The 27,997-nt window shown below is 37.0% G+C and overlaps 1 protein-coding gene across 1 annotated transcript in view; it reads right to left on the bottom strand.

Annotated features, from left to right (window-relative positions):
• Positions 1–26,865, bottom strand: part of LOC118040250 (copper-transporting ATPase PAA1, chloroplastic) — a 36,504-nt gene extending 9,639 nt beyond the window's left edge. The window contains exons 1-11 of the mRNA XM_073405261.1: positions 26,369–26,865; positions 26,188–26,241; positions 25,760–25,913; positions 22,072–22,146; positions 21,688–21,965; positions 12,995–13,228; positions 12,581–12,679; positions 12,256–12,405; positions 11,801–11,832; positions 7,560–7,706; positions 5,794–5,926 (exon numbers count right to left, since the gene is read on the bottom strand). Coding sequence (XP_073261362.1) covers positions 5,794–5,926; positions 7,560–7,706; positions 11,801–11,832; positions 12,256–12,405; positions 12,581–12,679; positions 12,995–13,228; positions 21,688–21,965; positions 22,072–22,146; positions 25,760–25,913; positions 26,188–26,241; positions 26,369–26,782 — 1,770 coding nt within the window. The 5' untranslated portion in view covers positions 26,783–26,865. The remainder of the gene's footprint in view (positions 1–5,793; positions 5,927–7,559; positions 7,707–11,800; positions 11,833–12,255; positions 12,406–12,580; positions 12,680–12,994; positions 13,229–21,687; positions 21,966–22,071; positions 22,147–25,759; positions 25,914–26,187; positions 26,242–26,368) is intronic.
• Between the last annotated feature and the right edge of the window lie 1,132 nt (positions 26,866–27,997).

The raw sequence follows: 27,997 nt of genomic DNA, 5'->3' as shown, positions 1-27,997 counted from the left end.
TGTTGTCCTTCTTTCTGTTGACTTTCAAGGCTTGCTTCTGAGCCTCTTGTAAAGCATCTTCTCTTTCTTTGGACTCTGGTTCATCATAACCAGTTTGTACAATATCCAAACACTCTTGTGACCCAAGAAATGCCTTCAATCTGATGCACCAACTATCATAGTTGTCTTTGGTCAGCTTCGGGATGAGTGTATGTGTACCTTCTGTAGTCATTTTGATCTTGGAATGACTATATCACCTCTTTGGAAGCCGAATTTGGACAAACGGACACTGTAGATCGATCCGGAATGGTCCAAATAGTAGGGAACCGGTCTGACTTTGTTGAAATCGGGTCAGAAAATGGGTGAACCGGTCAAAAAATCACTTCTGTACGGCGGGCGGTTCGCTGGGTTGAACCGGGAATATTCTGTGGAATATTCTCGCGGCTTGGCTCAGACTGGAACGCGGCTCGGCTCGACTCGGAGTGCGGCGCGGCTTGTGGCTCGGCTAGGACACGGCTTATACGGCTCGGCGCGGCTCAATATATGGCGCGCGTGTGGCTCAGTCGTCTTCAACCTCGGGGCGCGTGGGATGCGCGTGGGCGATCTGGCTGAATATTCAGGAGGCGTGTGTGGGCTACCCCGAACTCCGATTTGGCTGATTTTTGCGGCAGTGAGTTTGTCTTGATGAGCTCTACACTTTGGAATGATCAAAACTTGTTTTTGACAATTTTGAAAATTCGGATATACCCCAAAACTCTTCTGTTTTCCGATGAACGGGGCTCTGATACCAATTGTTGGTGGGAGAAACCACTGGTGGTGGCTTTGAAACACTCAGAGGGGATAAAACACACTGTTTTATTACACAAAACCCGAAGCTTACAAATCAACACAAAAGCTTAAACAATTACACGCCCTCTCTCTCTCTTTCTCTTTCTAGTGTTCCTCTCAATTCTCTCCACACAATAAACATAAACTGGGCACTCTATTTATACACGAAACAGAATACAAAAATTCAAACTTTTCAAATGTGAAGGCGGCTGGCGGCCGGTGGTGTGAAGGCGGCTGGCGGCTGCGGCTGGTGGCTGGCGGCTGCGGCTGGTCGGTGGGTGGTTGCCTTCCTTGACTGGAACCTTCTGGATTGAGTTTAATATTCAACAACAAGTGCCATTATCCACTGGTGCAAGACCAATACTCAGTGAACCAACCAATATGTTATCCAGGAAGGAAGAATCTAAGCAGATCAATCAAGAAGTAAAGAGAAAACAATGAAAAAAGATAAGGGATTAGTAAAGGATAGAGCAGAAGGATGGTTCACCCGAGTTCCTTCTTCATTCATTTATTGTTTGTTAAAAAATTTCGTTGTCTTTCTCCATGAACATTCTGTTGCATACATAGCAGCGGTACAAAGGAATTTCTTACAAAATAGGAATTCTTAACACCAATTAACCAAGCCATACGTAACCTCTATAAAAACTAAGAAAACAAAATGTAAACATAACATAAAACATTGCATACAACTTAAACATCAGTAAATAAAACAGTTTTGAATAGATTGTTAAGGTTTCTTAACAAGTGAAGAAGAAATGAGGTGAAGAACAGAGGAATTGTTAGAGAGAATTTGTGATAGAAGAGATGAGACTGAATTGACTATATTCTATATTTTTCGTACCCATATGATTCCCTTGATCTGTGTTTTATAGTAACTGAAATAACTACTAACTGATTACTCTAACTAACTATAACAGCTGTAACAACTCTGCTAACTAACTATTACTAACAGACTAACAGAATTAATAACCCTCAGTGGTTGCGTGCTGCAGACGTTATCAACTCTGCACTTCCTTTATTTTTCTTCTCTTCATATACTGCACCAATTCTTAGCAACTAGGTACGTAACAGTACCCCATCCATGAAAAGATTCTTGGCCCAAGAATCTATAGTTGGAACAATTCAAGTATCAATACTGAAATCTGGGAATTGCAATTGTAGCTCTGTCCGCTCCTCCCCGTAGCATCTTCAGGGAACGAATTTTACCAATGAACTAAGCCTGCAACCACTTCTTTCTAAAGCCAAGGTTCGTAACATAGATTGAATGTGCATCGGTCAAAAAGTATTCCCTCTCTTAGTCTTTTCTCATTCAATTTGAAATCAATTCCCAGTAATCACTTTCACTTGCAACAGTTCCCCTTCCATCAAAGCTTTCTTGTCCTCAAGGAAGAACTGAGGAAACCTAAGAGAAAATTCAGCCACAAATACCCATGTTGCCTCTACTGGTGAAAGTTCCTTCCAATGAACCAGTACTCATATTGCTGCCTGATCTCTCCTCTTAGTCATCTTTCTGTCAAGTATAGCTCAATGTAGAACGACAAGGTGGCTGTTGTTGTTGGAAGGTGTGGGCAATGTAGCTTGTCCTTGTGACCTACATGCTTCTTCAGTTAGGAGACGTGGAATACAAGATGAGTGGCAGCAAAAGAGGTAGATTCAGCCTATAAGCTACCGCCCCAATTTTCTCCATTACCTAGTAAGACCTATAGTATTTTGCTGTCAATTTTTGAGATCGTCTCTGAGCAAGTGTTTTTTTGTTGTTTGTAGAGTTGAAGTTCAATGTTGTTACATGTTGTAAATAGCATGTAATTAGGAAGTAATGTAGAGCCTAATTATAGGGATTCTAATTAGTCTAATTTTCTAATATAGGGTTTCTATTTGTCGGTCAGAGTATGTCAAGATATAATTAGCCTATCTATTTATGGAATGATTAATACCTGTAAATATTTTGTGATTTGCTATATATTTTAGCTTCCTATTTAGTTAGGTAGAATTAATATAATTGTTGAGATTCAGCCCTGTAATTAGCTCAAACATGGTTATATAATGAGTAGAACACTCACAAAGAGATCATTGAATATAACTGACATTGTATCAGAGCCTAAAACTTGAGTTAGGTTTTCTAGGTCAATTCCTTTTGAGATTGTGAGGGTTGTTGAGTCAACTTAGTTGTTTTCTTTGGTTTCCGGAATCTCTAGAAATTAGAAGTTCATTATGGTGTGGCTTTTGTGGCTGGTTATGCTGGACAAATTGTATTGCACACATTGTCTCTTCTCTTTCTGGGGTAAGCAATTGTTTTGGGCTTGTTCTCTTTGTGTTAGGCTGTTTCGGCTTTACTGGTTGGTATTTTTGTTCTTGTTCTTTCATTGTTGTGATACGGGAATCATGAATATCAACTCAGATTCTTGTGGTGTGCAGTTCACAGGTAAAAAATATGGTACTTGGGAATTTCAATTTTGTGTATTTGTTACATGAAAGGAGTTATAGGGCTATATTGATGGGAGTGACCTGGCTCCAACTAAGCTTCCTAAATTGGCTTAGTGGCAAGTCAAAGATGCTAGAGTCATGTCATGGATCTTAGGATCTATTGACCTTTAGATTGTGCTAAATCTGAGGCCATACAAGTCTGCTAAAAGTATATGGCAATTTTTAAAAAACATTTATGATCAAGACAACACAGCACAACGTTTTCAATTGGAATATGAGATTGCCAAATACATTTAGGGTGACCTCTCCATTCAAGATTATTTTTCTAGATTTCAGATCTTATGGGGCAAATTTATTGATATGGTTTATGATAAGGTGCCTGATGCATCTCTCTTAGTTGTTTAGGAAGTTCATGAATAGAGTAAGAGAGACCAGTTTTTAATGAAATTACAGCTTGAATTCGAGGCAACTCGCTCAAATTTGATGAACCGTGATCCTCTCCTTCATTGGATGTGTTTTGGAGAATTAATCCAGGAGAAGCAGCGTCTTGGAACATAAGACAAATTTCAGCAAGATACCATGACATCTAATGTCATGGCATACGCAGCTCTGCTCTTGGGAAGGTAGGGACAGAGATATGTTGAAGGTTCAATGCTTCAGTTGCAAGGAGTTTGGGCACATTGCTACCCCCTGTTCAAAGAAATCTTGCAACTACTGCAAGAAGCCATGCCATATTATCAAGGAATTTCCTATTCATCCCTAGAATTGTCAAGCTCATGCTTATTAGGATACAATTGGTTCTTCTTCTGTTGGTCCTTTTACAGTTAGAGATCAATTTGTTCTTACTCCAGAGATGGTTCAGCAGATCATTAGGTCAGCCTTAGGGCTCCAGGGTAATGGCACTACTGCATCTCAAACTTAGCTTGTTGATTCTGCTACATCTAATCATATGACTAGATTATCAGACACTCTACAATGTTCACGCTTATCATGGTTCATCTCAGATTTAGATAGCTAATGAGTCATTTAGCTATTAATGAAGTTGGAGATATTAATTCTTCTTTCAGAAATGTTTATGTATCTCCTGAACTTTCTACTAGCCTTATCTCCGTAGGCCAGTTAGTTGATGATAATTGTGATATTCTTTTATGTCGTTATGGTTGTCTTATGCAGGATCAAGTGTCGAGGAAGACAATCGCAAAGGGGCCTAAAGTTGGAAAACTTTTTCCATTGCACTTTTCCATTCCTATTGTATCTTTGGCTTGTATGACAATTAATTCTCAAAGTGAAATATGGCACAAACGTTTAGGTCATCCAAACTCTGTTGTTTTGTCTTATATGTTAAGTTTTGGTTTATTAGGCAATAAAGAACATGTTTCTAAAGCTTTTTCATTTGATTGCTTGATATGCAAACTTGGCAAAAGTAAAACTCTCTCATTTCCTTCTCATGGTAGTCATGCTGAAAATGCTTTGATATTGCACATAGTGATGTCTGGGGCATTTCTCCTATGATTTCTCATGTTAAATACAAATATTTTGTGACTTTCATTGATGATTTCAATTGATATACTTGGATCTATTTTCTTTAGTCCAAATCTATCCGAGGTCTTGTCTGTTTTTCAAACATTTGTAACATATATTGAAAACCAATTTTCTACGGGTATTAAGATTTTAAGGTTTGATTCTAGTAGGGAATACATTTCCCACGAGTTTCATGATTTCTTACATCATAAAGGAATTGTGTCTCAACGCTCCTGTCCTTATACCCCGCAGCAAAATGGTGTGGCCAAATGTAAAAACCGACATCTATTGGATATTGTTTGCACCTTATTACCTAAGTCTTCTATTCCTTCTAAATTTTGGGTTGAGGCATTATCTATTGCAGTTTACCTAATTAATAAATTGTCCTCTCAGGTCTTGAATTTTGATTCTCCATATCTTCGTTTACACCATCAGCATCCTAGTTGTCTTAAGTTGCACACTTTTGGATGTGTTTGTTTTGTTCATTTACCGCCTCATGAACGACACTTTTTCCCTAGTCTGTTAAATGTGTTTTTATGGATTATAGTATTTTTCACAAAGGCTATGTATGTTATGATCCTAGTTCTAACAAATTTCATCCTTCTTGTAATGTTGTTTTCTTTGAAAATCTATATTACTTTTCTACCCATGTTAAGTCCTTGCTTGAGCTTAGTGTTCTTCCTTGTTATAATGAATTGCCTCCTCTCCTGAATGGTTCAAACCCAGAATTATGTATACTCGACGTTAACCAACTTTGCCCCCTCTCGAGTTTGATACTACCTCCACACCTAATCCAACGCGTTTTGCGCCCCCCTAAACATGACATGGCTCCTACACCTAGTCCTCGACGCTCTGCACGAGTATCACACCCTCTTGATCGGTATGGTTTTAATGCTACTTTAACTTCTATTCCTATTCCTACTTGTTTGAAACTGTCATCTTGATGTATCAGAATTGTTATGCACGCACATCTCTTATTCGTTTCCATGCTTTCCAATAATAATAACATGAAAAACAATAGTGCACTAGGTGCATATGTACCTTCACATTCTGACAACCAGCAGCCTGTGCAGCTTCTACTATAGCTTTTCCAACCGGATGAATAGTATTTGATTCCACGCTTGCAGCTAACTTCAAGAGTTCAACCTCAGACAACGTAGCATCTGGATTTAGTCTGCATCAAAGCATGGAAATTTGAACTTCAAATCCATAAAAGCAATCATAGTTAGCAAAAAAGAACGCATCACCTTCAACAGCAGTATACAGCCAAAAACTGTTAAAGGACCTAAATAAAAGATGCTGAAAGTCAAGTCTTTGAATCGGTCAACATGGTCAAATTAACGATAATCAAAGTAAGAAGTTCAAAGCACTAACTCTTTCTAATGTACATTAATAAAGAGTTGCATAAGTGAAAAATAAAGATTCCTGGAATACACAAATTGAACAGGAAAAAGTACTTTAAATGTGCACAATATTTAATTAGAAGTATTTCCAAGATCAACAAGTTTAAGCAGCCGAGTGACAGCATGCAGTCATTAAGCAGATAGATTTATTCACCAAGGAACAAACTACTTGCACCTGACATTTGATTTTTTAATGAACCGGTTGCAAGTGCTTAATAACAGCCACAGCTACTTGGATCACGATAAAAAACTGAATCTGCAGTCTGCTACATTTGGAAGCAAGATCACTAGAGGATTAAACCAGTAATTATATTAAAAAAAGAAAAAGAAAAAGGAAAAATCTGAAATTTATTTATTTATTTATTTTCTTCCTAGATTGACATAGATAAGAATACTTAAGCAGAAAAACTGCTCATGCTTGTTAGGTCAAAACATATTTATCAATTAACACAAACACAATCTTGAGTTGAGTCAATAAATGTGATCGAGGTAAAAAAGAGAGAATCCATTACAGATTTTTCATGCCGGGGATCTTACATGCTAACTGTGAACAAGAAAAAAAAATCACTCTCATAAATGTGAATTTGATAAGCAAACATCACAAGAAAATAATTTTGATCACAACAATCAAAACGAGATATAAAAATCCTTTTTATTCTAAAAAGGTAATGAACAAGATGTTTCTATGGAAACTCCTAGCTTGGAAGTTGAAATATAAGACAAGGTTTGCAGTCAAAATGTTGACACAAGTTGCACCAAGCCTGGAATTGAGTTGCCACAGTGCTACAAATGTACCATGATATTTGACTTCCAAAGTGATTCTTTCTACAATAATGGCCATCAAATCATAATTTTCTTTTATATAAAAGTTGAAAGCTTGGTCCTTTGATCTTTTTGAAATCAAACCTTTGAATCTTTTGACCATCCTTGGCATCATTACAAACAATGTCTCCATCAGCGAAACAAGGAACTCATTATGAGTAATGTCTTCTAGGTTTTTCAGTGGATAAAATACTATGCTCACACTATATGGCATGATGCATCATTGTTTTTATTTGAGGAAGATAGTTGTAACAAACATTTAGGATAAAAAATTTCAGACTCCAAACATTTTCTTACTTTGATAGAGTTATGTACATGTCTGAATCAATGTCTGTTCAACCCTTGATAACCAAAGCAACAATAAAATACAAGAAAGTGACTTGAGAAAATAAGACTAAGAGGAAACTGACACCAATGGAAACCCCAAGAAAAGTGAAACAGAATTTGTTCAACCAAACAGAAAATAAGTAAAACACAAATGGGCCAAACATAGATAAGCATGTTATGTAGTATCCATGAGAAGCATGTTGTTAACACAAATACATATGATCTTTTCTAACGCGGTTATTGTTTTAGGTTTACTGGAGAACTAGGTACCATACTGAGACTCGTACCAAAACACTGCAAGAGAGTTGTAGAGCTAGAGAAATTGGATTTCCTTGGTTCAAAGCTGCGGGTAGAATGCGTGTCCCAAACATGCTCCAGAACATAAATGTAGCTGCTGAAATTTGTTGAATATTAAACTCAATCCAGAAGTTTCCAGTCAAGGAAGGCAACCAGCCACCAGCCGCAGCCGCCAGCCACCAGCCGCGGCCGCCAGCCTCCTTCACACCGCCGGTCAACAGCCGCCTTCACACCTGGAACAGTAGATTTTCGTATTCTGAATTTATGTATAAATAGGGTGCTCAGTTATGTTATTTCGTGTGGAGAGAATTGAGAGGAACACTTGAAAGAGAAAGAGAGAGAGAGGGCGTGTAATTGTTAAGCTTTTGTGTAATTGTAAGCTTCGGTTTTGTGTAATAAAACAGTGTGTTTTATCCCCTCTGAGTGTTTCAAAGCCACCACCAGTGGTTTCTCCCACCAACAATTGGTATCAGAGCCCCGTTCGCCGGAAAACAGAAGAGTTTTGGGGTATATCCGAATTTTCAAAGTTGTCAAAAACAAGTTTTGATCATTCCAAAGTGTAGATCTCATCAAGACGAACTCACTGCCGCAAGAATCAGCCTGATCGGAGTAGGAGGTAGCTCACACGCGCCACCTGAAGATTCTGCACAGAAGACCACGCGCAGACACGCGCTCCAGAGGTAGACGACGAGTGTCGTCCACGCGCGCCATATTTGAGCCGCTTACGCCGAGACCAGCCGAGCCGATAGCCGAGCCACAAGCCAAGCCGTACTCCGCGCCGAGCCGAGCCGCGTTCCAGCCGCAGCCGAGCGAGAGAATATTCCACAGAATATTCCACAGTATATTCCCGATTCAACCCAGCGAACCGCCCGCCGTACAGAATTGGTTTTTTGACCGGTTCACCCATTTTCTGACCCTATTTCTACAAAGTAAGACCGGTTCCCTACTATTTGGACCATTCCGGATCGACCTACAGTGTCCGTTTTTCCAAATTCGGCTCCCAAAGAGGTTATATAGTCATTCCAAAAGCAAAATGACTACAGAAGGTACACATACACTCATTCCGAAGCTGACCAAAGACAACTATGATAGTTGGTGCATCAGATTGAAGGCATTCCTTGGGTCACAAGAGTGTTTGGATATTGTACAAACTGGTTATGATGAACCAGAGTCCAAAGAAAGAGAAGATGCTTTACAAGAGGCACAGAAGCAAGCCTTGAAAGTCAACAGAAAGAAGGACAACAAAGCAAAGACCATCATCTATCAAGGTCTTGATGAAGATACATTCGAGATCATAGCTTCCGCTGAAACATCACATGATATATGAGAGGCTCTCCAACAGAAATACAAAGGTGCTGACAGAATCAAGAAGATTCGTCTTCAATCTTTGCGAGGTGAATTTGAGTTATTGCAAATGAAGTCCTCGGAGTCTATTTCTGATTATCACACAAGGATTATGGTGATAGTCAACCAGATGAGGAGAAATGGAGAAGCCATCATCGATGCTCGAATTACTGAGAAAATTTTGAGATCCCTAGATCCAAAATTTGATTTTATTGTTGTCGCAATTGAAGAGTCCAAAGATGTGGACAAGTTGACGGTTGATGAGCTTATGAGTTCTTTGCAAGCTCATGAGCAGAAGATTGTAAAGCGAGATGGAGATAAGGCAATTGAGCATGCCTTACAAGCAAAGCTGTCTCTCAATGACAGATATGAGCAAGGGGAGACTTCATCAAGTGGCTACACCACTCAAGCAGGAAGTCAACAATCCAGAGGTGGATTCCAGAGATTCCAAGGAAGAGGTTCTTGGAATACAAGTTTTAGAGGAAGAGGTGGCAGAAACACCACCAGAGGAGGCCGAGGCCAACAAGCATTCACTCCCAGAGGAAGAGGAGGCGGTTACAATAACCGTGACAAGAGGAATATCAAATGTTATAGTTGCAATCAATTTGGGCACTATAGCACTGAATGCAGAAGAAAAGCTCCGTTGGAGATACGTGAGCAAGCCAACTATGTAGAGAAGGATGACAGAGAAGAAACTGCATTTCTTGTCCAACAAGGACTTGATAAAAAAAAGGAGGACATATGGTATCTAGATACTGGAGCCAGCAATCACATGTGCGGCTACCGAGAGTTATTTAGTAATCTAGATGAGACCAAGCAAGGTCTAGTTACTTTTGGAGATACCACAAAGGTTCCATTCAAAGGTAAAGGCAACATCCCAGTCAAGATGAAGAATGGCGATTCCAGCTACATCGCCGATGTCTATTATGTCCCAGCCATAAAGCAAAACCTAATCAGCTTAGGTCAACTTTTGGAGAGAGGCTATACTTTTTACTCGGAGAATTGTCATCTGGCAATTAGAGACAACAATTGGAGATTAATGGCCTACGTGAAAATGTCCAAGAATAGGATGTTTCCTTTGAACATCCAGTATGATGCAACAAGATGTTTGAGCGCCATCACCAACAGTGAAGAATGGCTTTGGCACCTGAGGCTTGGACATCTGAATTTCACGAGTTTGAAGATGCTAGCAAGCAAGAAGATGGTCAAAGGTTTGCCTCACATTGATCATCCAGATGAAGTCTGTGAGAGTTGTGTCCTCAGCAAACATCACAGATCCAGTTTTGCTAAAGAAGTCAACTGGAGAGCAAAGAGGCCACTGGAGTTAGTACACACAGATGTGTGTGGCCCAATCACGCCTATGTCGACTGGACAAAATAGGTACTTCCTCACTTTTACTGATGATTTTAGTAGAAAGACGTGGATATACTTTCTGAAGAGGAAGTCAGAAGTATTCAATTGTTTTAAAGATTTTAAAGCAATTGTGGAGAAGCAAACTGGTTACACTATCAGAACCGTAAAATCTGATCAAGGTGGAGAATATACAGCCAACGACTTTGAAGCCTTCTGTACACAACAAGGCATCAGACATCAGACAACGCCAGCCTATACACCACAGCTGAACGGTGTAGCAGAAAGGAAGAATCGCACGATTCTTGACATGGCAAGAAGTCTGCTCAAAGCAAAGAAATTGCCCAAGCAATACTGGGCTGAAGCTGTATCATGTGCAGTATATCTGTTGAATCGCTGCCCAACCAAAAGTTTGCAAGGAGTCACTCCAGAAGAAGCATGGAGTGGTCACAAACCAAGTGTTACTCATCTACGAGTCTTTGGTTGTGTGGCATATGCAAAGATCCCAGATGCAAGAAGGAGAAAGCTCGATGATAAGAGCGAGAAATGCATCTTTGTCGGATATGGTGAAAGAAGGATGGGATACAGGCTGTATAATCCTATCACGAAGAAGGTGATTACGAGTAGAGATGTTATCTTTGAAGAAGATAAATCTTGGGCATGGAATGGTGATCAAGAAGCAATCAAATGGATCAATCTTGATTTGATCCTTGAAGGTGAAGAAGAAGTACCAACAGTACTTGTAGAAGAACTGATTGTGCCAGCAGCTGAACCACAAAGTCCAGTGTTTATACCAGCAGCTGAACCACAAAGTCCGGTACACAGATTCCATGTATTCAACAGGAGGAACACACCAGGAGCATCATCATCAACACCACCATCAGCATCCTCGTCAGAAGGACCAAGAAAGATGCGGAATCTTGAAGAGTTGTATGATACCACTCAGGTTATGGAAGATACAACTCTATTTTGTTTCCATGCAGATAAGGATCCACCAGAAAAGAAGAAAGCAATAGGTGTCAAAAAGGTCTACAAGACGAAAGCCAAATTAGTGGATAAAGGCTACAAGCAGAGAGAAGGCATTGAAGGAAGAAGTGTTCATGCTTGGCATGACATCCCTCGATTGAGTTTAAAGGGGAGATTTGTTGAATATTAAACTCAATCCAGAAGTTTCCAGTCAAGGAAGGCAACCAGCCACCAGCCGCAGCCGCCAGCCACCAGCCGCAGCCGCCAGCCTCCTTCACACCGCCGGTCAACAGCCGCCTTCACACCTGGAACAGTAGATTTTCGTATTCTGAATTTATGTATAAATAGGGTGCTCAGTTATGTTATTTCGTGTGGAGAGAATTGAGAGGAACACTTGAAAGAGAAAGAGAGAGAGAGGGCGTGTAATTGTTAAGCTTTTGTGTAATTGTAAGCTTCGGTTTTGTGTAATAAAACAGTGTGTTTTATCCCCTCTGAGTGTTTCAAAGCCACCACCAGTGGTTTCTCCCACCAACAAAATTGTCATCACCCCATACGTAAAGTGCCCAGACACCTGATGAAACAAGAAAATAAAAAGGAGAGTAAAGTTCCTATGAATGTCTACATGAACAAAAACACATCTCAAATTCCTGTACACTTTTGGTACAAAAACTAAGGCAAGGATTGAGGGGGGAAAGAAGTGAGAAGTAAAAAAAAACAATCACTACCAACAAATAGCTTAGAATTCGATAATAGTGGATGATTAATAGAAACACTGCATATAACCCAGTTTTAAAGATTTAAAACACTCGTATATATTGTTCTGACATAAGCATACATGTTTCGAAAACCAAGTTTGTTTCTGAGATCAGTTGACCATGTAGATCAACTTCCCTCAAAAATTGCAAAACATCTAGGCAAGAGCTTGTTTGTCTCAGCTTCCCCAGAAACATTGAACACCATCATAACAAAATATACCAAATGTAATTGAAGAAACCTTGTCAGCCAAGCGTTGGACTGGAGCTTCCCTGCTCTGTGCTTCTTCCACCAAACGAACAATGTCTGCCATGGCAGTCTCACCCCCTGGTCTTTTGACTTCAATTGTTAGAGTTCCATTGAGGTTTATACTTCCAGCTGATACTTGACTCTAGAGCATTCAAAAATACTCTGTAATTAGCAATATCAAAGCAGGTGCAACTGCTATAATTAATGTAGCACAGGATGGGTGCATTTCTGAAACAAATCATCATGCAAATATGCAGCACTTCTACAGGATGACGTCAGAGAATATTCATTGGTTGCATGTAACTGGAGAATAATACCCCAGGTAGTTTGGTTAGTGGCAATGGTTCCCCTGTGAAACTCGACTCATCAATGGTGCTTCTACCAGCTGTGACTGTTCCATCTGCTGGAACACGATCCTAAAACAACACGAGAATGCATGTCAAGGGGATCATGTATACAAAATTTATGCAGCGGTAACAAGTTTCTCAACCTCTGCAACATAATTGAGAAGCCCAAGGAGAAATGGGGGAAAAAGTAAGCAAAAAAAAAAAAAAAAAGCCTATTGAAAAGCAAGACATTTGTCATAGAAATAGCATCTCACGAAGGCCAAATCTATAAAGAGCAGGTTATTAAACAAGACATTTAATGTGTGGACTCGTAAAATGAGAAAATTAATATTAATATTAAAGCTGCTGGTGTTACATGAACAAAAGAGATAGTCCTATACTTACACCAGGTAGGACAACAATTTTGTCTCCAACAGAGAGGCTGCTGCAAGGAACTTCAACAATTGAGCCCAGGTCTTTTGCATCACCATTGACCACAAGGCGAGCTTTTGTAGGTAAAACACTTAGAAGTCCAGTCATATCACTGGTTGCTTTAATTTTAGCTCTCTGATCAAGATTCCTTCCTAGCAAGACAAAAGCTATTAACATAATCGGTTCCTCAAAGAATGCCTTCCAACCCTGCTTCCAAAGAACCCATTGACAGGATTAAAGTGTCAGCAGATAATCTCTAAATAGACCAATCACCCATTTAAAATACAATAAGTAAGTTGTTTCTTAGAAATAAAATAAATAATATAATCTTCAATTATGCACAGGAATAATTAAATCAAAAGCTTCACAGAAGAATCACTTAATAAACAGATCCCATGACTGTTAAATCAAATAGTAGCAATATTTGCATCTACTCAAGTTCAATGAATATGCCTGTTAAAAGTATTATGTAGTAGATTCATATGCACCAGTTAGGAGAACTCCAGAATAATATTGCAATCATGTACATTCTGTTATTCTTATTTTGGATGAACACACAAGTCATCAGGAACCTGATTTACATGGGTAAAGAAACAGTAAGTGAAGAATTTTTAGATACATAGCCCTATTGAACATTTAAATTATGTTTTAAGATATACTTAAGGTTTGTGAACAAAATGCAAGATAGTAATGAATGGATTCAAGTGAAATCAACCAGCAATTTGAAAATAAAATATATCAGAACTTACCGTGCATTTGAGTTTAAAAAATGCCCTACATTTCAGGGTCAGACGTTCACCATTTGGTAAAGACAACAAAATATGGCAGGAACTTGTTTTGCCCATATATTACACTATTTGAGATGTAGAGCGTAACAGAAACAATTGGTTGCACATTTCTGATCATTACAGCTTTCTAGATAGTTTACAACTCTACATTGTCATGATATGTTCTTGCTAATATCCCATTGCAAGTGGTTGGGTACAACACGCAAACCCTTATTGAGCTTTTAAAGTGGAAATGTAGTAAAGCCTCGGTGTAGTTGCAAAAGACCCCCTTTTATCTCCATCAAAACCTCTAATATGCAGAGAGAGAGAAGCAGCACTCCACTAATAAGTGGAAATGGTGAACAAGCTCCCCAATGATGTTGGAACTTCTTCAATTTGTACAGAATTTCTTCATCAATATGTTCTATAACTGGCAATCCCACATGTAATATGTCCAAAACTTTAATTAATACCTCACTGAAGGCACATCAAGTGCTAATGTTATCAGGTCCATTGCAGCTTAGGAAAAATATTTTAGTGGTAACACAACCAAATATCAAATTTGGGAGCTAATTACATGGACTCTTGTGCAACAAACTACGGAGGCAAATCATTAATGGTTTTAATAAAAATCTGATATATTGAACTTAACAGGAACTAAATCAAAGATATTCTAGACTCTAGTGTGTTTGAGATTCTTTATATTAAGAGTGTGATGGATTAGTTGGTTGATATAATAACTCGTGTTGGTACTAACAATCCCTTTCATATGTCACTATCAATATGCAGCCTATTCAATTGTATAGTTGACTTACCGAAATAATTGATATGTATCCTATATAAATACTGCTCTTAGTGATATGAATAAAAATCACCCAATTTAATTCTATTTTTTAATTTTAAATAACTTTCACAGGTTTATGCCTCACAATTCATTACCTTGATATGTGTTTCTATTGCATTTTGCCCCCGACTATATAGACTCAAACCAAATGCAATTTTTGTGAGTCTAGACTAGTCCTAGATTTGCTATGTGATCCAGTAAACTCTTGCCTATGCAACTTTAGTATGATCACAAGCAAACATCATTACACACCCTAACCATGTATATTTTCTTTTTCTAGCCTTGCCTCCAAATGCATGTTACACGCCTATTTCTGACCCAGCAAGACAGTTATTTTCAGCTGCTAAACGACCATTATTTTCTTCTCAAAACTTATCAATTTCATTACCAGTACAAAACAAATGCCCTAAATATTTATTAAAGTTTAAATCCCAAGTCTCTAATTTATTGTGGGCAGATTATATATAACGAAGCTATTTATCATGGGCACCTTATTCAAATTTCATCCCCAATTAATGGAGGTTACATTGACCACATTAAAACTCAAAGAGGGAAGAATTGTGAATCTTGCTTTCACAATAAACTTCCAAGGGGCTCAAGTGTGATAGTTGATGCCTTGCCATCCCAACCATTCAAATGAGTACTGTGAACAGAGCAAGAAAACTTATGCCACAATGAATCGTATTCTAAGACTACAACCCTTTACCCCTTAGAAATCATTTTTATAAGTTGGGTGAAGGCCTAAGCTCCCTTCACTCTTGGATTTACTCAATGCTCCAAGCTCATTTGGCGATCATTAGCCTTCTCCTATGCCATACAAAATTCCTCTAATATCTCTTTATCTAATTAGCCACAAAGACTCAAAACTTAAACAAAGAAACGATACTAGATAAGCATGTGACTGAATAAGAGTAATCTGACCCCCATAGAGAGAAAATCACCTTTCCATCAGTCCAATCTCTTAAAGACTCAATAATCAGATCCTATACAGAAACCAGCGCAACTAGTAAACTCACCCAAAGAATCCTCCTAAAAGGAATCCCTCAATGCTCTATTGGCCACTCCAAAATCCATTGCTGGCACAACTAGCAAATTCACCCACAAAATCATGTACCAAATATAACTTTGCCACTCCACTCTTTATACACGTTAATTTGAAACCTGGAAAATGCACCAAATAACTGCAAAATCATCGGTACATTCTCAAAACATCCTTTAAGTCAAGGATGGTATTATCTGCAAATTGCAACTCTACATCCAATTGCAGACATTTCACGAACCCTTTCTCCACCTATCTATCAACCATTTGAGTATAGGTGTCCAAAACTACTTGTGAACAGCTATTAATAATTTTACAGTTCTATTTTAGAAGTCAAAGTTGACTCTTCATCACTGTAGAAGGTAAGATCAATTCAGCAGACACTTCAAGACACCTTATGTCGGCACATAGTTTAGGCTTAGAAACTAAAAATAAGGGAATCCTTCAATAGAGCAATTTAAAATGCTTTCTTGATAACTTACGTATCTAAAAACTCTAGGGTTTTGAATAGTGGAGAAGGTATTCATTCATAAGCTAAGTGTTACATCCAGGGAAAGAAATATTTAGCAGTATTTTGTTTCAAAAGAAATATTTAGTGTTGCTAAACTTTAATAAGTAATTTCTCAGTTTCAAGATGTCCGATGTATAGGAAATAAAATAGAAAGTGATATTGCAAAAAGAAATGTAGAATTGTTGTTTCAGATTTTTAGGAGTTTCTATTTCTTGTTTTCTAGCCTAGAAATCTGCTCTTTATTTTTTTATTTCCTAATTTTGTAGCCTTCTTGATTTGGTGACCTCCTCTACTATATACCTTGTAACCAAAACTGTTGAAAGAATAAGAAAGAAAATTCTTCTTCCAAAAACCTACAACCTCGTGCTCTTTTGTTTTTTCTCTTCTTCTGATGATGTCATATAAGTCAGCAATAACAGAAGCCCAAGGAAATCATACCATTCCTTCTGAATCTTCTAGCACTTCAAAAATAATTTCACCCAATCCCATTATTCCTCCCAAACCCTTATCTCTTGATTTTTCACAGAATGCAACCCTTTGTCTCACTGTTACACAACTCAATGGACACAACTATCTCGAGTGGGCTCAATCCATAAAATTGGATACTGATGGCAGAGGCAAAATGGAGCATTTGCCTAATGAAAGACCAAAACTTGAGGTTGGTGATCCCAATAAAAAAATGGTAGTCTGAAAATTCTCTTATTATTGTTTAGCTCATCAATTCCATGAAACCAACCATTGGAAAACCTTAATAAAGATGGCTGAGAGGCTGTCGGAGATCTTTATTCAAACCTAGAGAATTATTCTCCATTTTTTTGTTGAAGACTAGACTTAAGAAATCCAAGCAGAATGATAGTGATGTTACTACATATACAGCGAATTGGTAACATTATGGCAGGAACTTGACTATTTAATGTTGAAGTATGGGAGGACTCAAATGACCATGCTCGCCATAAGAAGAGAGAAGAAAATGACAGGGTTTACATGTTATCAGTTGGCCTTAACAAGAGTTCGAATGAGGTCTGAGGTTGCATTCTTGGCAGGAACCCATTGCTCTCTATTCAGGAAATCGTGAGGAATCATGGAGAAAAATCATGTTGTGCAACACCAAACTTGGTGTCAACTTGAAACTTGAAAGTTCTGCTCTTGTGACAAGGTGTTGTTTATGACAACGATGGACACAAGAAACCATGGTGCGAGTATTGCAAAAAACCATGGCATACAAAGAAAACATGTTAGAAACTTCATGGTAAACTAGCAACCTGAAAGTCAAGATCCAAATGTAACAGTTGTGCCTACCAAGCCATTGCTAATGAGATTTACGTGCCTTCGATCAATTTGGATTCAATCCCTTTTGCCAAGAAACAATTAGAGCACCTGTACAAGTTGATTCTATCTCTAAAAATATCTTTAACCCAGTCTTGTTCTCTAGTATGGAAGAGTAACTTCCTCACTACAGTATTTTTTAGTGTTATCCCTAACTTTATTCATTCTTGGATAATTGATTCTAGTGCACAATCATATAACTAGTTGCTTCAAATTATTCTCTTTCTATAGACCATGTGTAGACAATAAAAAGATCAAAATTGTAGATGGTTCATTCTCACTAATTGTCGGAATAGGAATAGGAATACGAACAATCAAACTCACTTCATTGTTAATCCTCTATGATTTGCTTTACATTCTCAATTTGTCTTGTAATTTGTTGTCCACAAGTAAAATTACCTACAATCATCAGTGTTGAACTAATTTTTACTCTACTTATTGTGAGTTTTAGGAATCGACAACAAGAACGACAACTGGTAGTAATACTAAGGAAATAGATGGACTCTATTATCTTGATGATGGATTTCACCTGAGTAGACAATGTCAAAGTACTTCTTCAAATTCTGTTTTTGTTTCCAAAGATAATGATATTATGGTATCTCATTATAGGTTAGGTCACCCTAGTTTTCAGTATTTAAAGTACTTGTTTTCCAATTTATTTCAAAATAGAAGGCCATCTTCTTTTCAGTATGAAATTTGTCAGCTTGCTAAATTCATACATCTTTTTCCACACAACCCTACAAATCGACAACACCATTTATTGTGATCCATAGTAATGTATTATGGACAAAAATGGTTTGTGACTTTTATTGATGATCACGAGTAATTCTGGTTTATTTAATGAAGGAAAAATCTGAGGTGGAAACAATTTTTAAAGTTTTTTACACCATGGCATAAACCCAAGTTCAAAAAAATATTCAAATTTTGCAAAATGATAATGGTGGAGAATATTTCAAAACCATGTTACGCAACTTTTTTCATGAAAAAGGAATTGTTCATCGAAGCTCATGTGTTGACATCCAGGACAAAATGATATGGTTGAACAAAAAAATAAACATGTATTGGAAGTAGCTCGGGTATTACCTTTTACCAATCAAGTACCTAAATACCTCTAGGGTGAAACTGTTCATATTGTTCATATCTCATAAATAGAATGCCTAATAAGGTTTTAAGCTTTGAAACACTTTCAATGTTTTTTCACAAGTTTTATCCAACAAATCATCTTTCCTTTTCTTTGCCAGCTTTTATTCATACTCATAGTCATAATAAAGGAAAGCTTGAACCCGGAGCCAAAAAAATGTGTTTTTGTTTGTTATGCTCTCACTCAAAAGGGAATAAATGTTTTGAACCCAACTGAACAAAAAATGTTTGTAGCAATGGATGCTACTTTTTTTTTAATTACATCCTTACTTCACGCCTCATCTTCAGAGAGAACCAAAACAAAGATTTGGCTATGTTTCATAATTTTTTTCATGCCAACAACTCATAATATAATCTTTCTTCAACTATGATCATTCAACCTAAAACACAAAGTGTGAACCAAGTCCTTTAAATACTGAAAAGTCAAGTCTTCCTATAATGTTTCATGATCCTTACAAAAGAGAAACATAAACAAGAACCATACCATTTGATGTTGTCCACTCACAACAAAGGACAACTTGAAAGAAAGATTCATCTAATCCCTTGCACTACTCAGAATTCATAAACCCCTCCAAGTAATATCCTCACTAAATCTATACCTAAATCTATACCTCAAGATAAGCCTATTTCAACTTCGAGTTTTGAGTCTTTTAGTTATAAACCAAAGTCTAGTTCTAATCATGAGTCTAGTGATTGTGATGTTCCCGTTGTTGTTTGTAAAGGTGTGAGGTCTTGCACCCAACATCCATTGTCCAATTATGTGTTATATGAAAATCTCACATGTTTTTCATGTTTTAATCTCACAATTGTCTTGTATGGAGATTCCTAATGCTATACAAGATGCTCTAAAAGTTCCTGAATGGAAGGACACTGTATTTGAGGAGATGAAAACTCTTGAAAAAAATAGCACGTGGGAGTTAGTTAATATACCAAGAAGAAAGACAATTGTAGGGTGCGGTGCATATGGCTATTTATAGTTAAAGTATAAATCAATATTACAATTAAGTATAAATCAAATGGCTCCCTAGAATGATATAAAGCTCAATTGGTTTCCAGAGGATTCACATAGACCTAGGGACATTTGCTCCAGTCATAAAGCTCAACTCTGTAAGAGTTCTATTGTCAGTTGCAATTAATTGTGACTGCCCTCTGCAATAGTTGGATGTAAAAAATGCATTACTCAATGGGGACCTAGAGGAAGAAGTACACATGGATGCACCTACAAGATTTTCTGTAAAGTTTGGCACAAAAAAGTGTAAAATGAATAATAAATCTTTATATGGGTTAAGACAATCACCAAAAGCTTTGTTCGAAAAATTCAAGAAAATTCACTCAATTTGTTAAAAGTCAAGGGATACTAGGACAAGGTGATCAAACAATGTGTATAAGACATTCACAAGATGGGAAGAGGAAGAGAGCAATATTAATTGTGCATGTAGACGATATAATTCTTATTGGGGATGATGTTCTTGAGATGAACCGATTGAGATCTTCCCTCTCATCAACATTTGAGATTTAAGGATTGATGGTCCCTCAAAGTATTTCCTTGAAATGGAGATTGCTCGATCAAAGAAGGGGATTATTGTCTCCTAACATAAGTATATCCTTGATCTTCTTATGGAGTTTGGGTGGTTGTAGGCCAGCAGACACTCCAATAGATCCCAATCAAAAACTTGGGGATGACAAGGAAGGCAGGCTAGTGAATACAACATAGTATCAAAAGTCGATGGAAAAAATGATTTACTTATCACATACACGACCCAATATTGCATTTGCTTTGAGCTTAGCAATCAAAAACTTGGAGATGACAAGGAAGGCAGGCTAGTGAATACAACATAGTATCAAAAGTCGATGGAAAAAATGATTTACTTATCACATACACGACCCAATATTGCATTTGCTTTGAGCTTAGTAAGTCAGTTTATGCACTCAACTACACAAAACATCTTGAAGCAGTTTATCAGATTCTCATATACTTGAAAAGTACATCATGCAAGGGTTTACTCTTCCAAATGACCACACAACAGACAATAAAGGCATATGCAGATTGAGCAAGTTCAATCATTGATAACAATCCACATCAGGATATTGTACTTTATCCGTGGGGAAACACAGTTACATGGGAAAGTAAAAAAACATGTGGTTGCAAGAAGTAGTGTTGAGGTAGAATATAGGGTTATGGCTAATGGAGTTTGTGAAATGTTATGGCTGGAGAGAATTCTTGAAGAGTTGCGAATGCCAGTGAATATGCCAATAAAGTTGCATTGTGACAACAAAGTTGTTATAAGTATTGCACATAATCCAGTACAACATGATCGTCATCATCGTACAAAGCATGTAGAGATTGACAAACACTTCAAAAAAGAAAAAGTTTGATAGTGGAGTTCTATTCATGCATTTTGTTCCTACTACCCAACAAATAGTTGATATCTTCACCAAGGACTTTGTAGACCTAGGTTTGAGCTTTGTAAGCAAGTTGGGCATGATAAATATATATGTCCCAACTTATGAGGGGGTGTTAGATTTATAGGAAATAAAATAGGACGTGATATTGAAAATAAAATATGAAATTACTGTTTCAGATTTTTAGGAGTTTATGTTTCCTTTTCGAGCCTAGAAATCTGCTTTTTATTTTTTGATTTCCTAATTTTGTGGCCTTCTTGATTTGGTGGCTTCCTCTGCTATATATCTTGTAACCAGAATTATTGAAAGAATAAGAAAGAAAATTCTTCTTCTTCCAAAAACCTACACAATAAAACTTTTAAAAACAAAGGAAATATCAAAGAAAAGGACAGGAAAAAAAAAAACCAAGCTGCATATACACTTCACACTTGCATGAAAAAATTTTACTACCTTCCAGATCACCTACTTAACACTGCAATTTAGTTCTAGAAAAACACATGCAATGAATTGTATGTCATAAAGTATATAAAGCAAAAGCATAAGAAGTAACCAGCACTGCTACCATTAAAGAAAAAAAGATAAACATTGAATCCCAAATAAAAATAGAGATGTATACGAATAGGAAATATGACTCACCAGCTTTGGTATTAGTGCAGCTAATGAGCTAACAGCAAATGAGGATAACGCCCCAAGACCTACTAAAGTGTTCATATTCGGAGCTCCCTTAGAAAGGCTTTTAACACCATCAAGAATAAGTTGACCCCCAGGACCAAGCAATGTAAACAAAGACAAAGACACATGGAATCCTACAGAGTGAAACACATGGATCCATGGAGGCTTAGCGGCAAAAATATGAGAAACATGACCAAGGAGGCATACAGCACAGAGAGCACAAGAGACAGCAAGCTGATGACCTGCAAAAAAGAGCAATGAGCATGATTTCTTGATAGATGAATCATCAGCATATAAAGTGTTAACAAAATTTTTAATCTCTGCAGTAATGTGTATGAGGATATTTACTGCTTTCTTTTAGGCGATCACGCTTTTCATCCATTTTCTTTTCAAAAATTTTGAAGAAATTCTGCCTTCCAGCATCTGTACATAAACAACCATTCAAGCAGCATGGATGTTAAGTGTATTCCACAACAAGGGTAGAAACATGTTAAGCAAATGAATACAAAACCAATCCTGATAATGGAGATAAAGGTTATCAAAATTAATAAATCTATACATGAAGCTCTGAGTTGGCTTAAAAACTTGGTCACTTGAAAAATAGCAGCAATGTATGGAACTTGGAACTGGTTTCATCAGATTGGAACCTAAAAGGCAACGAGGCAGAAAGTGTAGGATTCATTACTTATCAATAAAAAAGGATTTATCATGTGCCATTTATTAATAAACTTATTAGCAAAAGAAAAACAAAAGCCCAAAAAAGGACTAGTGCGCCCTGCACAAGCAAAGTATAAAACAGAGCACCTACACTAAATTAAAAATAATAATAATAACGAAGCAGATTCTTATCCTCAAGCATTAAAAGAAACTTGAAAGAATCCCCTAAAAAATCACATTACTGAATCTACAAACCCACATGACAATTTAGTCAGTATCATATTATACTTTACTAGTACTTCCTCGTAAGGATATCCTCTCCAGTAGCTCTTGCATTTTTATCTAACCCAAACCAGACACCCCTCTCAAATAAACTAGCATAAACTGAACTAGACCAAATGGTGAAAGAAACATTTCCCCTATTTTGCTGGCCACTACACGATGACCAAGTAACTCATCAACTGATTCTACAGAATTATAAAACTCATCAACTGATTCTACAGAATTATAAACATACTACACCGATTCAGTATAAACTTTTTCATCTGTGACAATTTTGCATATGCTGAAATATGAGAAGAGATCTGTGTCCACACCAAAAACAGAAATAGGAAAAGCAGTCTGTCATGCTATTCTTCTAATGGAACATACTGCCTTCATAAATAAAATACACATTGGTGAGATTTAACCTCAATGCAACCATTTTTTTGTTAGGCCAATAATATAGCATATCTTCCCTGAGGCGGCACCACAGTGATAAATGGCAACGTAAGCATCCACCAGTAGGTAAGACATGTTATATTACGAAGTATACTATTGTCTCAATTATCCTAAATAAATTTAACAAGGATATCAAATTTCCAAGCACTTTTACATGACGTTTAAATTTTAGCAAGAGAGTGGATGGGTCACAATGTCTATGAAATTTGTAATGTATAAACCAACAAATTAAAGGGTCTCTAAAAAATTGCATAGTATTAGAGATGAGAGAGATAAGAAACACTTAGCATCCTTATCTTGAATTAAGAAGATGCAATCAACTAAAGAACCACATTAGCATATCAATGGACAAGAAGGTGCAGTCTTAAGATGAAATTGTTGTAGTGAAAAAGAAAATTTATAGCTCCAAAACATCTAAACATCACAAGCAGAAAACCACAAGTTGTTTAAAGCTAAACTGAAGACAAGGTGAGGAAACTGTAGACATAGTGCTTAGTAGTTAGTTCAGATTTATGTTCTAACTCTAGGAATCCATGCATTTGCTTACAGACTTTGTCTAGTGACCGTAAGAAAATACTGTTAGCAATCTCATTTTATGGGCATGCTCACAAAAATTCTCTGATAAGTAATCTATAATCCCCTTATTACAATAAAAATAAGTCATATCTAAATCAACAACAGTGGAAGTGAAAAGAGCGATTCAATTCCCTAAACCAAAATTTTTACCATATTCAGCATTGACAACCATGAACAAATTATTTGTTTCTATTACCAGTCATAATCCAACTAGCCAGCATAATGAAACGAGATGCTACTTCTAAATCTTATTACTATACACAGATAATTAGTGCAAGGAAAACACTCCATGAACCTAGCCACCTAGACCACATTCTCAAAAACAAACAATGAAGGGGAATTCAATGAGTTCTTTACAAGACTAAAACTAAATTAAAAGTTATACTTCCATTGGCTACAATGTAAAACTGCATGTTTACAAACTATAAAACAGCTAACTAGGCCAGTGAAAGGCTGATGCCTGGCATTCAACATTGTTGAATAGCTACAAATAAGCATATTCATCAACTGAAAACATTTAGGAGCTGTCTGCTTTTATGAAAATTTGTTCAAAGTTCTTAAAAAGGTAATATGAACAAAGATGCTTGCTTGCCTACTGCATCTTAAAAATGGTTTTGGTATATTTATGTTCTAAATAACCCAGTAAATTGTTTTTTTCAGTGACTCCAAAGGTTGCTTCCAAGAGAAGTGATAATAAAAACAAGTTTTTGAAAGCAAAGAGAAGAAAAAATTACTCAAAAGATTGTTTTGTGTTTCATTAGCATGATTACGAATACAAAAAACTGAAATAGAATAAAATATGGCCACAATATTCTGTACCAATAGACATCTAAGAGTTGTGGTGGCATATAGAATCAGGCAGATAAACTTTCTGACAAAGTAAAAATCATATAATGAACGTGAATGATGTTCCCAGATACACAACTAATGCTTTGCAAGATACAATAAGAATTGTATCAGACTTTGCAAGTAACAAAAATACAAGGCAGTGAACTTTCCCTCTAATTTTGTAAAATACATTAAAACACCATGTTCCCAGAATAGTACACCCGATCACTGCGATGTCACTTTCTCTTGCACGTGAATACAATCAACCTTTATAAATGAATATCCTAGTCTCTCGATGTTAGTTAAATCAATGCCAAATTCAGATTGTGCAATAACAGATCCTCCAGGGCTCCCAAGCACCAGAATTTTTCTCTCTTCAACCAATCCACCACAAGCTGTTGAGATTTACCTATTGAAGGGAGAAATCATAATATCAATTAACACTTCTATAAGTGTCCTTTCTTATCTAATATAATGGAGAAGATTTTTGTAAGATTCTTCTGAAGAAAGCAAGTCACCATCAAATTGAAACTCAATGAATTAGGGACATACCATAAAGAATTATGGTCGCTCCTCACAAGAAATCTTTAGCATTTCTACATTGAAATATCTCCTTCGGTAGCTCCCTGACCTGCCACTAGCCCACCAAAATTCACATAAATCATACTGAAACTCTGGAAGCATGGGAGTGTCACTCTGGGTTAAGATTTCAGGGTCTTCCAGCATTATTTAGGCATCCTCTCGCTGGTATGGTAAATTCAGTCCTATATCAGTTTGGGAAGCTACTTTAAAATGCTTGGTCTGGTTTTTATCGACTAAACGGACAATTGGCTGTTTCAAAGAGTGGAATATTCAGTGTTCACTTTTTTGCATGTTATCCACATGCAAGAAAGACTAATTTAATATTACTTCTTGCTTGATTTCTTGATTATTATTATTTTTATTTTTTTTTTGTTCTCTTGTTTTTCCTGTCAAAGGTAATCAATCTCTCGTTTGTTATCTTGAGCACTTGGGTGAAACCAAAGTATTAGAATCTCAAACGCCATATGCAAGCATGTGAGAAATACCGCAAAATTAAAGTAACATCAATAATCTAATAGTGACAGCGCTGATTAATTTGAAACAATCACGGAATGCACGAATGGGGCAAAGTAAATATACTCAATAGCTCATTACACATTTCAACTAGAGGGAGGAGTCTAATCACAACAATGATGATGATGACCACTACAATGATGGTGATGTGATGGTTTACCTCGAAGGTTAGACATGAAACCACAACTGGTCAGATGCTTTGCAAGTGCCTCACCTAGCTGTTTCTGCCAGTTGGGTACACCTTTTGCTTCAGATACTGGCCACACTATTGCAGTCTCTGTAGCGAGATTGACACTAGCAGAAGATACTTGCGGCTGTCCATCAAAAGAACATAGATGATGATTACAGAAAACAAATTGGAGGCAGAAAGGGGATGCAGTGATTCTTTTTGTGCTTCGTGTCTCAAATATTTCATAAATTAAGGATAATTCTGCCAAACTTCTTAAGAACCATCACTAAAAAGACTTCTCCAACTGAGCTTTTTACTCACATTCCTAAGTTTTGTTTTGTAAGACAAGCAAATGAAGCAACAAAAAAATAATTTCATTGTCCAAAGAAAAAATCAAAGAAAAGAAAATGGAATCTTACTTGACTTTCAAGTATTCTTTTGACACTAGATGCACATCCCCCACACGTCATTCCCTGCCAGCACAGCAATGGTGTTTTAGCTTTTCTTTTCTTTTCCTCCCCCCCCACCACAAAGAATCGTAAAATAGCAATGATTATTTAATATAAAAACAAAAACCAGAGTTTGTTTTAGACTTCTTACTCCAACATCAAGTATGATAACATCCGGCGACAGCGCCGAAACCTCCTTCGCGCCCACCGCTCCCGCAACCGAGTTCGACTCCGCGTCACCACCGTCCGATCCACCACCTCCGGCGCCGCTGCCAAACTCGCCGCCACCTCCGTCGTCGCCTGAGGACGAGGTCTCGAAGGACGCCGCGGAGCTGGAAACGCATTCCAAGCGGCGGCGTAGCAGCGGGGCCACCGTGCACAGAAAAGGAGAAGAAGCAAGGGCATCGTTGTTGTACGAGCAGATGGAACTGAGTCGGAGAGTGCCGCGTTGAGACGAGGAGTGGCGGAGAAAGGAACGAGCATTGTGAGTAATGAAATGACGGTTGACTTTGGATAAGGTGAAGAAAGGCAATGCCGTAGCCGAGATAGCCAATGCAGAGTCCATTTTTTAACAAAATCTCTCTTCAGTTTTCTCTGACCCTCTCTCTCTATATATATATGAATTACAGCTAGCGCTATCTGCACGTTTATTTTATTTTATTTTTTTAGTTTAACGTGGGTGTCCGGCCAGCTTACACCACCTCTACTAATTTTAATTCATTTGGATACGGATGCAAGGCTAAGCAGCCAGCAAATTTTGACTGAAGTGGGAGTCTGGCAAAATAGTATTGGTGCAGTCTTTTTATTTATTAGCACGTGTACATCCTTGTTTATTCTCAAAATAGGCTTGCTTAATAATTAATTACTATTTATTCTCAAAAAAAAAAAAGTATTTGGGTTATTGTCCACGCTCGTCGTTTTGTATTTAAACTAGATACTTGACCCGCGCACAATGCCGCGGGTCATTTTTTTTATATAAAAAATATTAAAACAAATAAAAATTTAAAATTTTTTGGTTTTTTTACAAAACTATATCTAGTAATCTTAGGTTTGGCTGCAATGTCTGACCTAAAAATAATATTTATAATATTAATAATAAAATTAAACTTGCATGACCCAAGTTTAAATGAGTCTGAGTGCAACACCGAACCTAAGAATATTGGATGTGGGTCTAGCTATAAGGTCGTGTCATAAAAGTGTGATAATTAAATAGATTAATTAAAAAAACAAGAAAAAAATCAACATAAAAGAAAAAACTAATGAAGAAAAAGAAAAAAAATAAATTAATTGGGTTAACTCTTTAAACCAGGTTATCTTGTAAAACCTGGGATTTACATCATGAAAGTTTGATAACTAAATAGAAAAACAAATGACGGATTTACTCAGAATTAACTGGATTAACCCATCAAACCAAGTTAACCCGTCAAGCCCAGGACACGTGTCATGAAAGTATGAAAGTCTGATAATTAAATAGAAAGAAAATTAACTTTAACAAACTAAACTAAATGAAAAAAATAACTTATCAAATCAGGCCAACCCATCAAACCCGAGATCCGTATCATGAAAATCTGATAACTAAATAAAAAAAAAATTAACATTAACAAACTAAATCAAACAAAAAAAATTAAAAAGAAAAAAAATAGTTATATAATACAATATAATATAACACAATATAATAATATGTATAATTATAATTATAATATAATATATTAATAAGTAAATATATTAGTAAAAGGCGTGACATGCTCGCGCGATGCCGCGAGTTTGTAGCATGCTTGTG

Source organism: Populus alba, chromosome 1, assembly GCF_005239225.2.
Source record: "Populus alba chromosome 1, ASM523922v2, whole genome shotgun sequence".
NCBI classification, from domain to species: Eukaryota; Viridiplantae; Streptophyta; class Magnoliopsida; order Malpighiales; family Salicaceae; genus Populus; species Populus alba.
The sequence above is the reverse complement of the archived record's forward strand: the minus strand, read 5'-3'. Positions and strand labels throughout refer to the sequence as shown.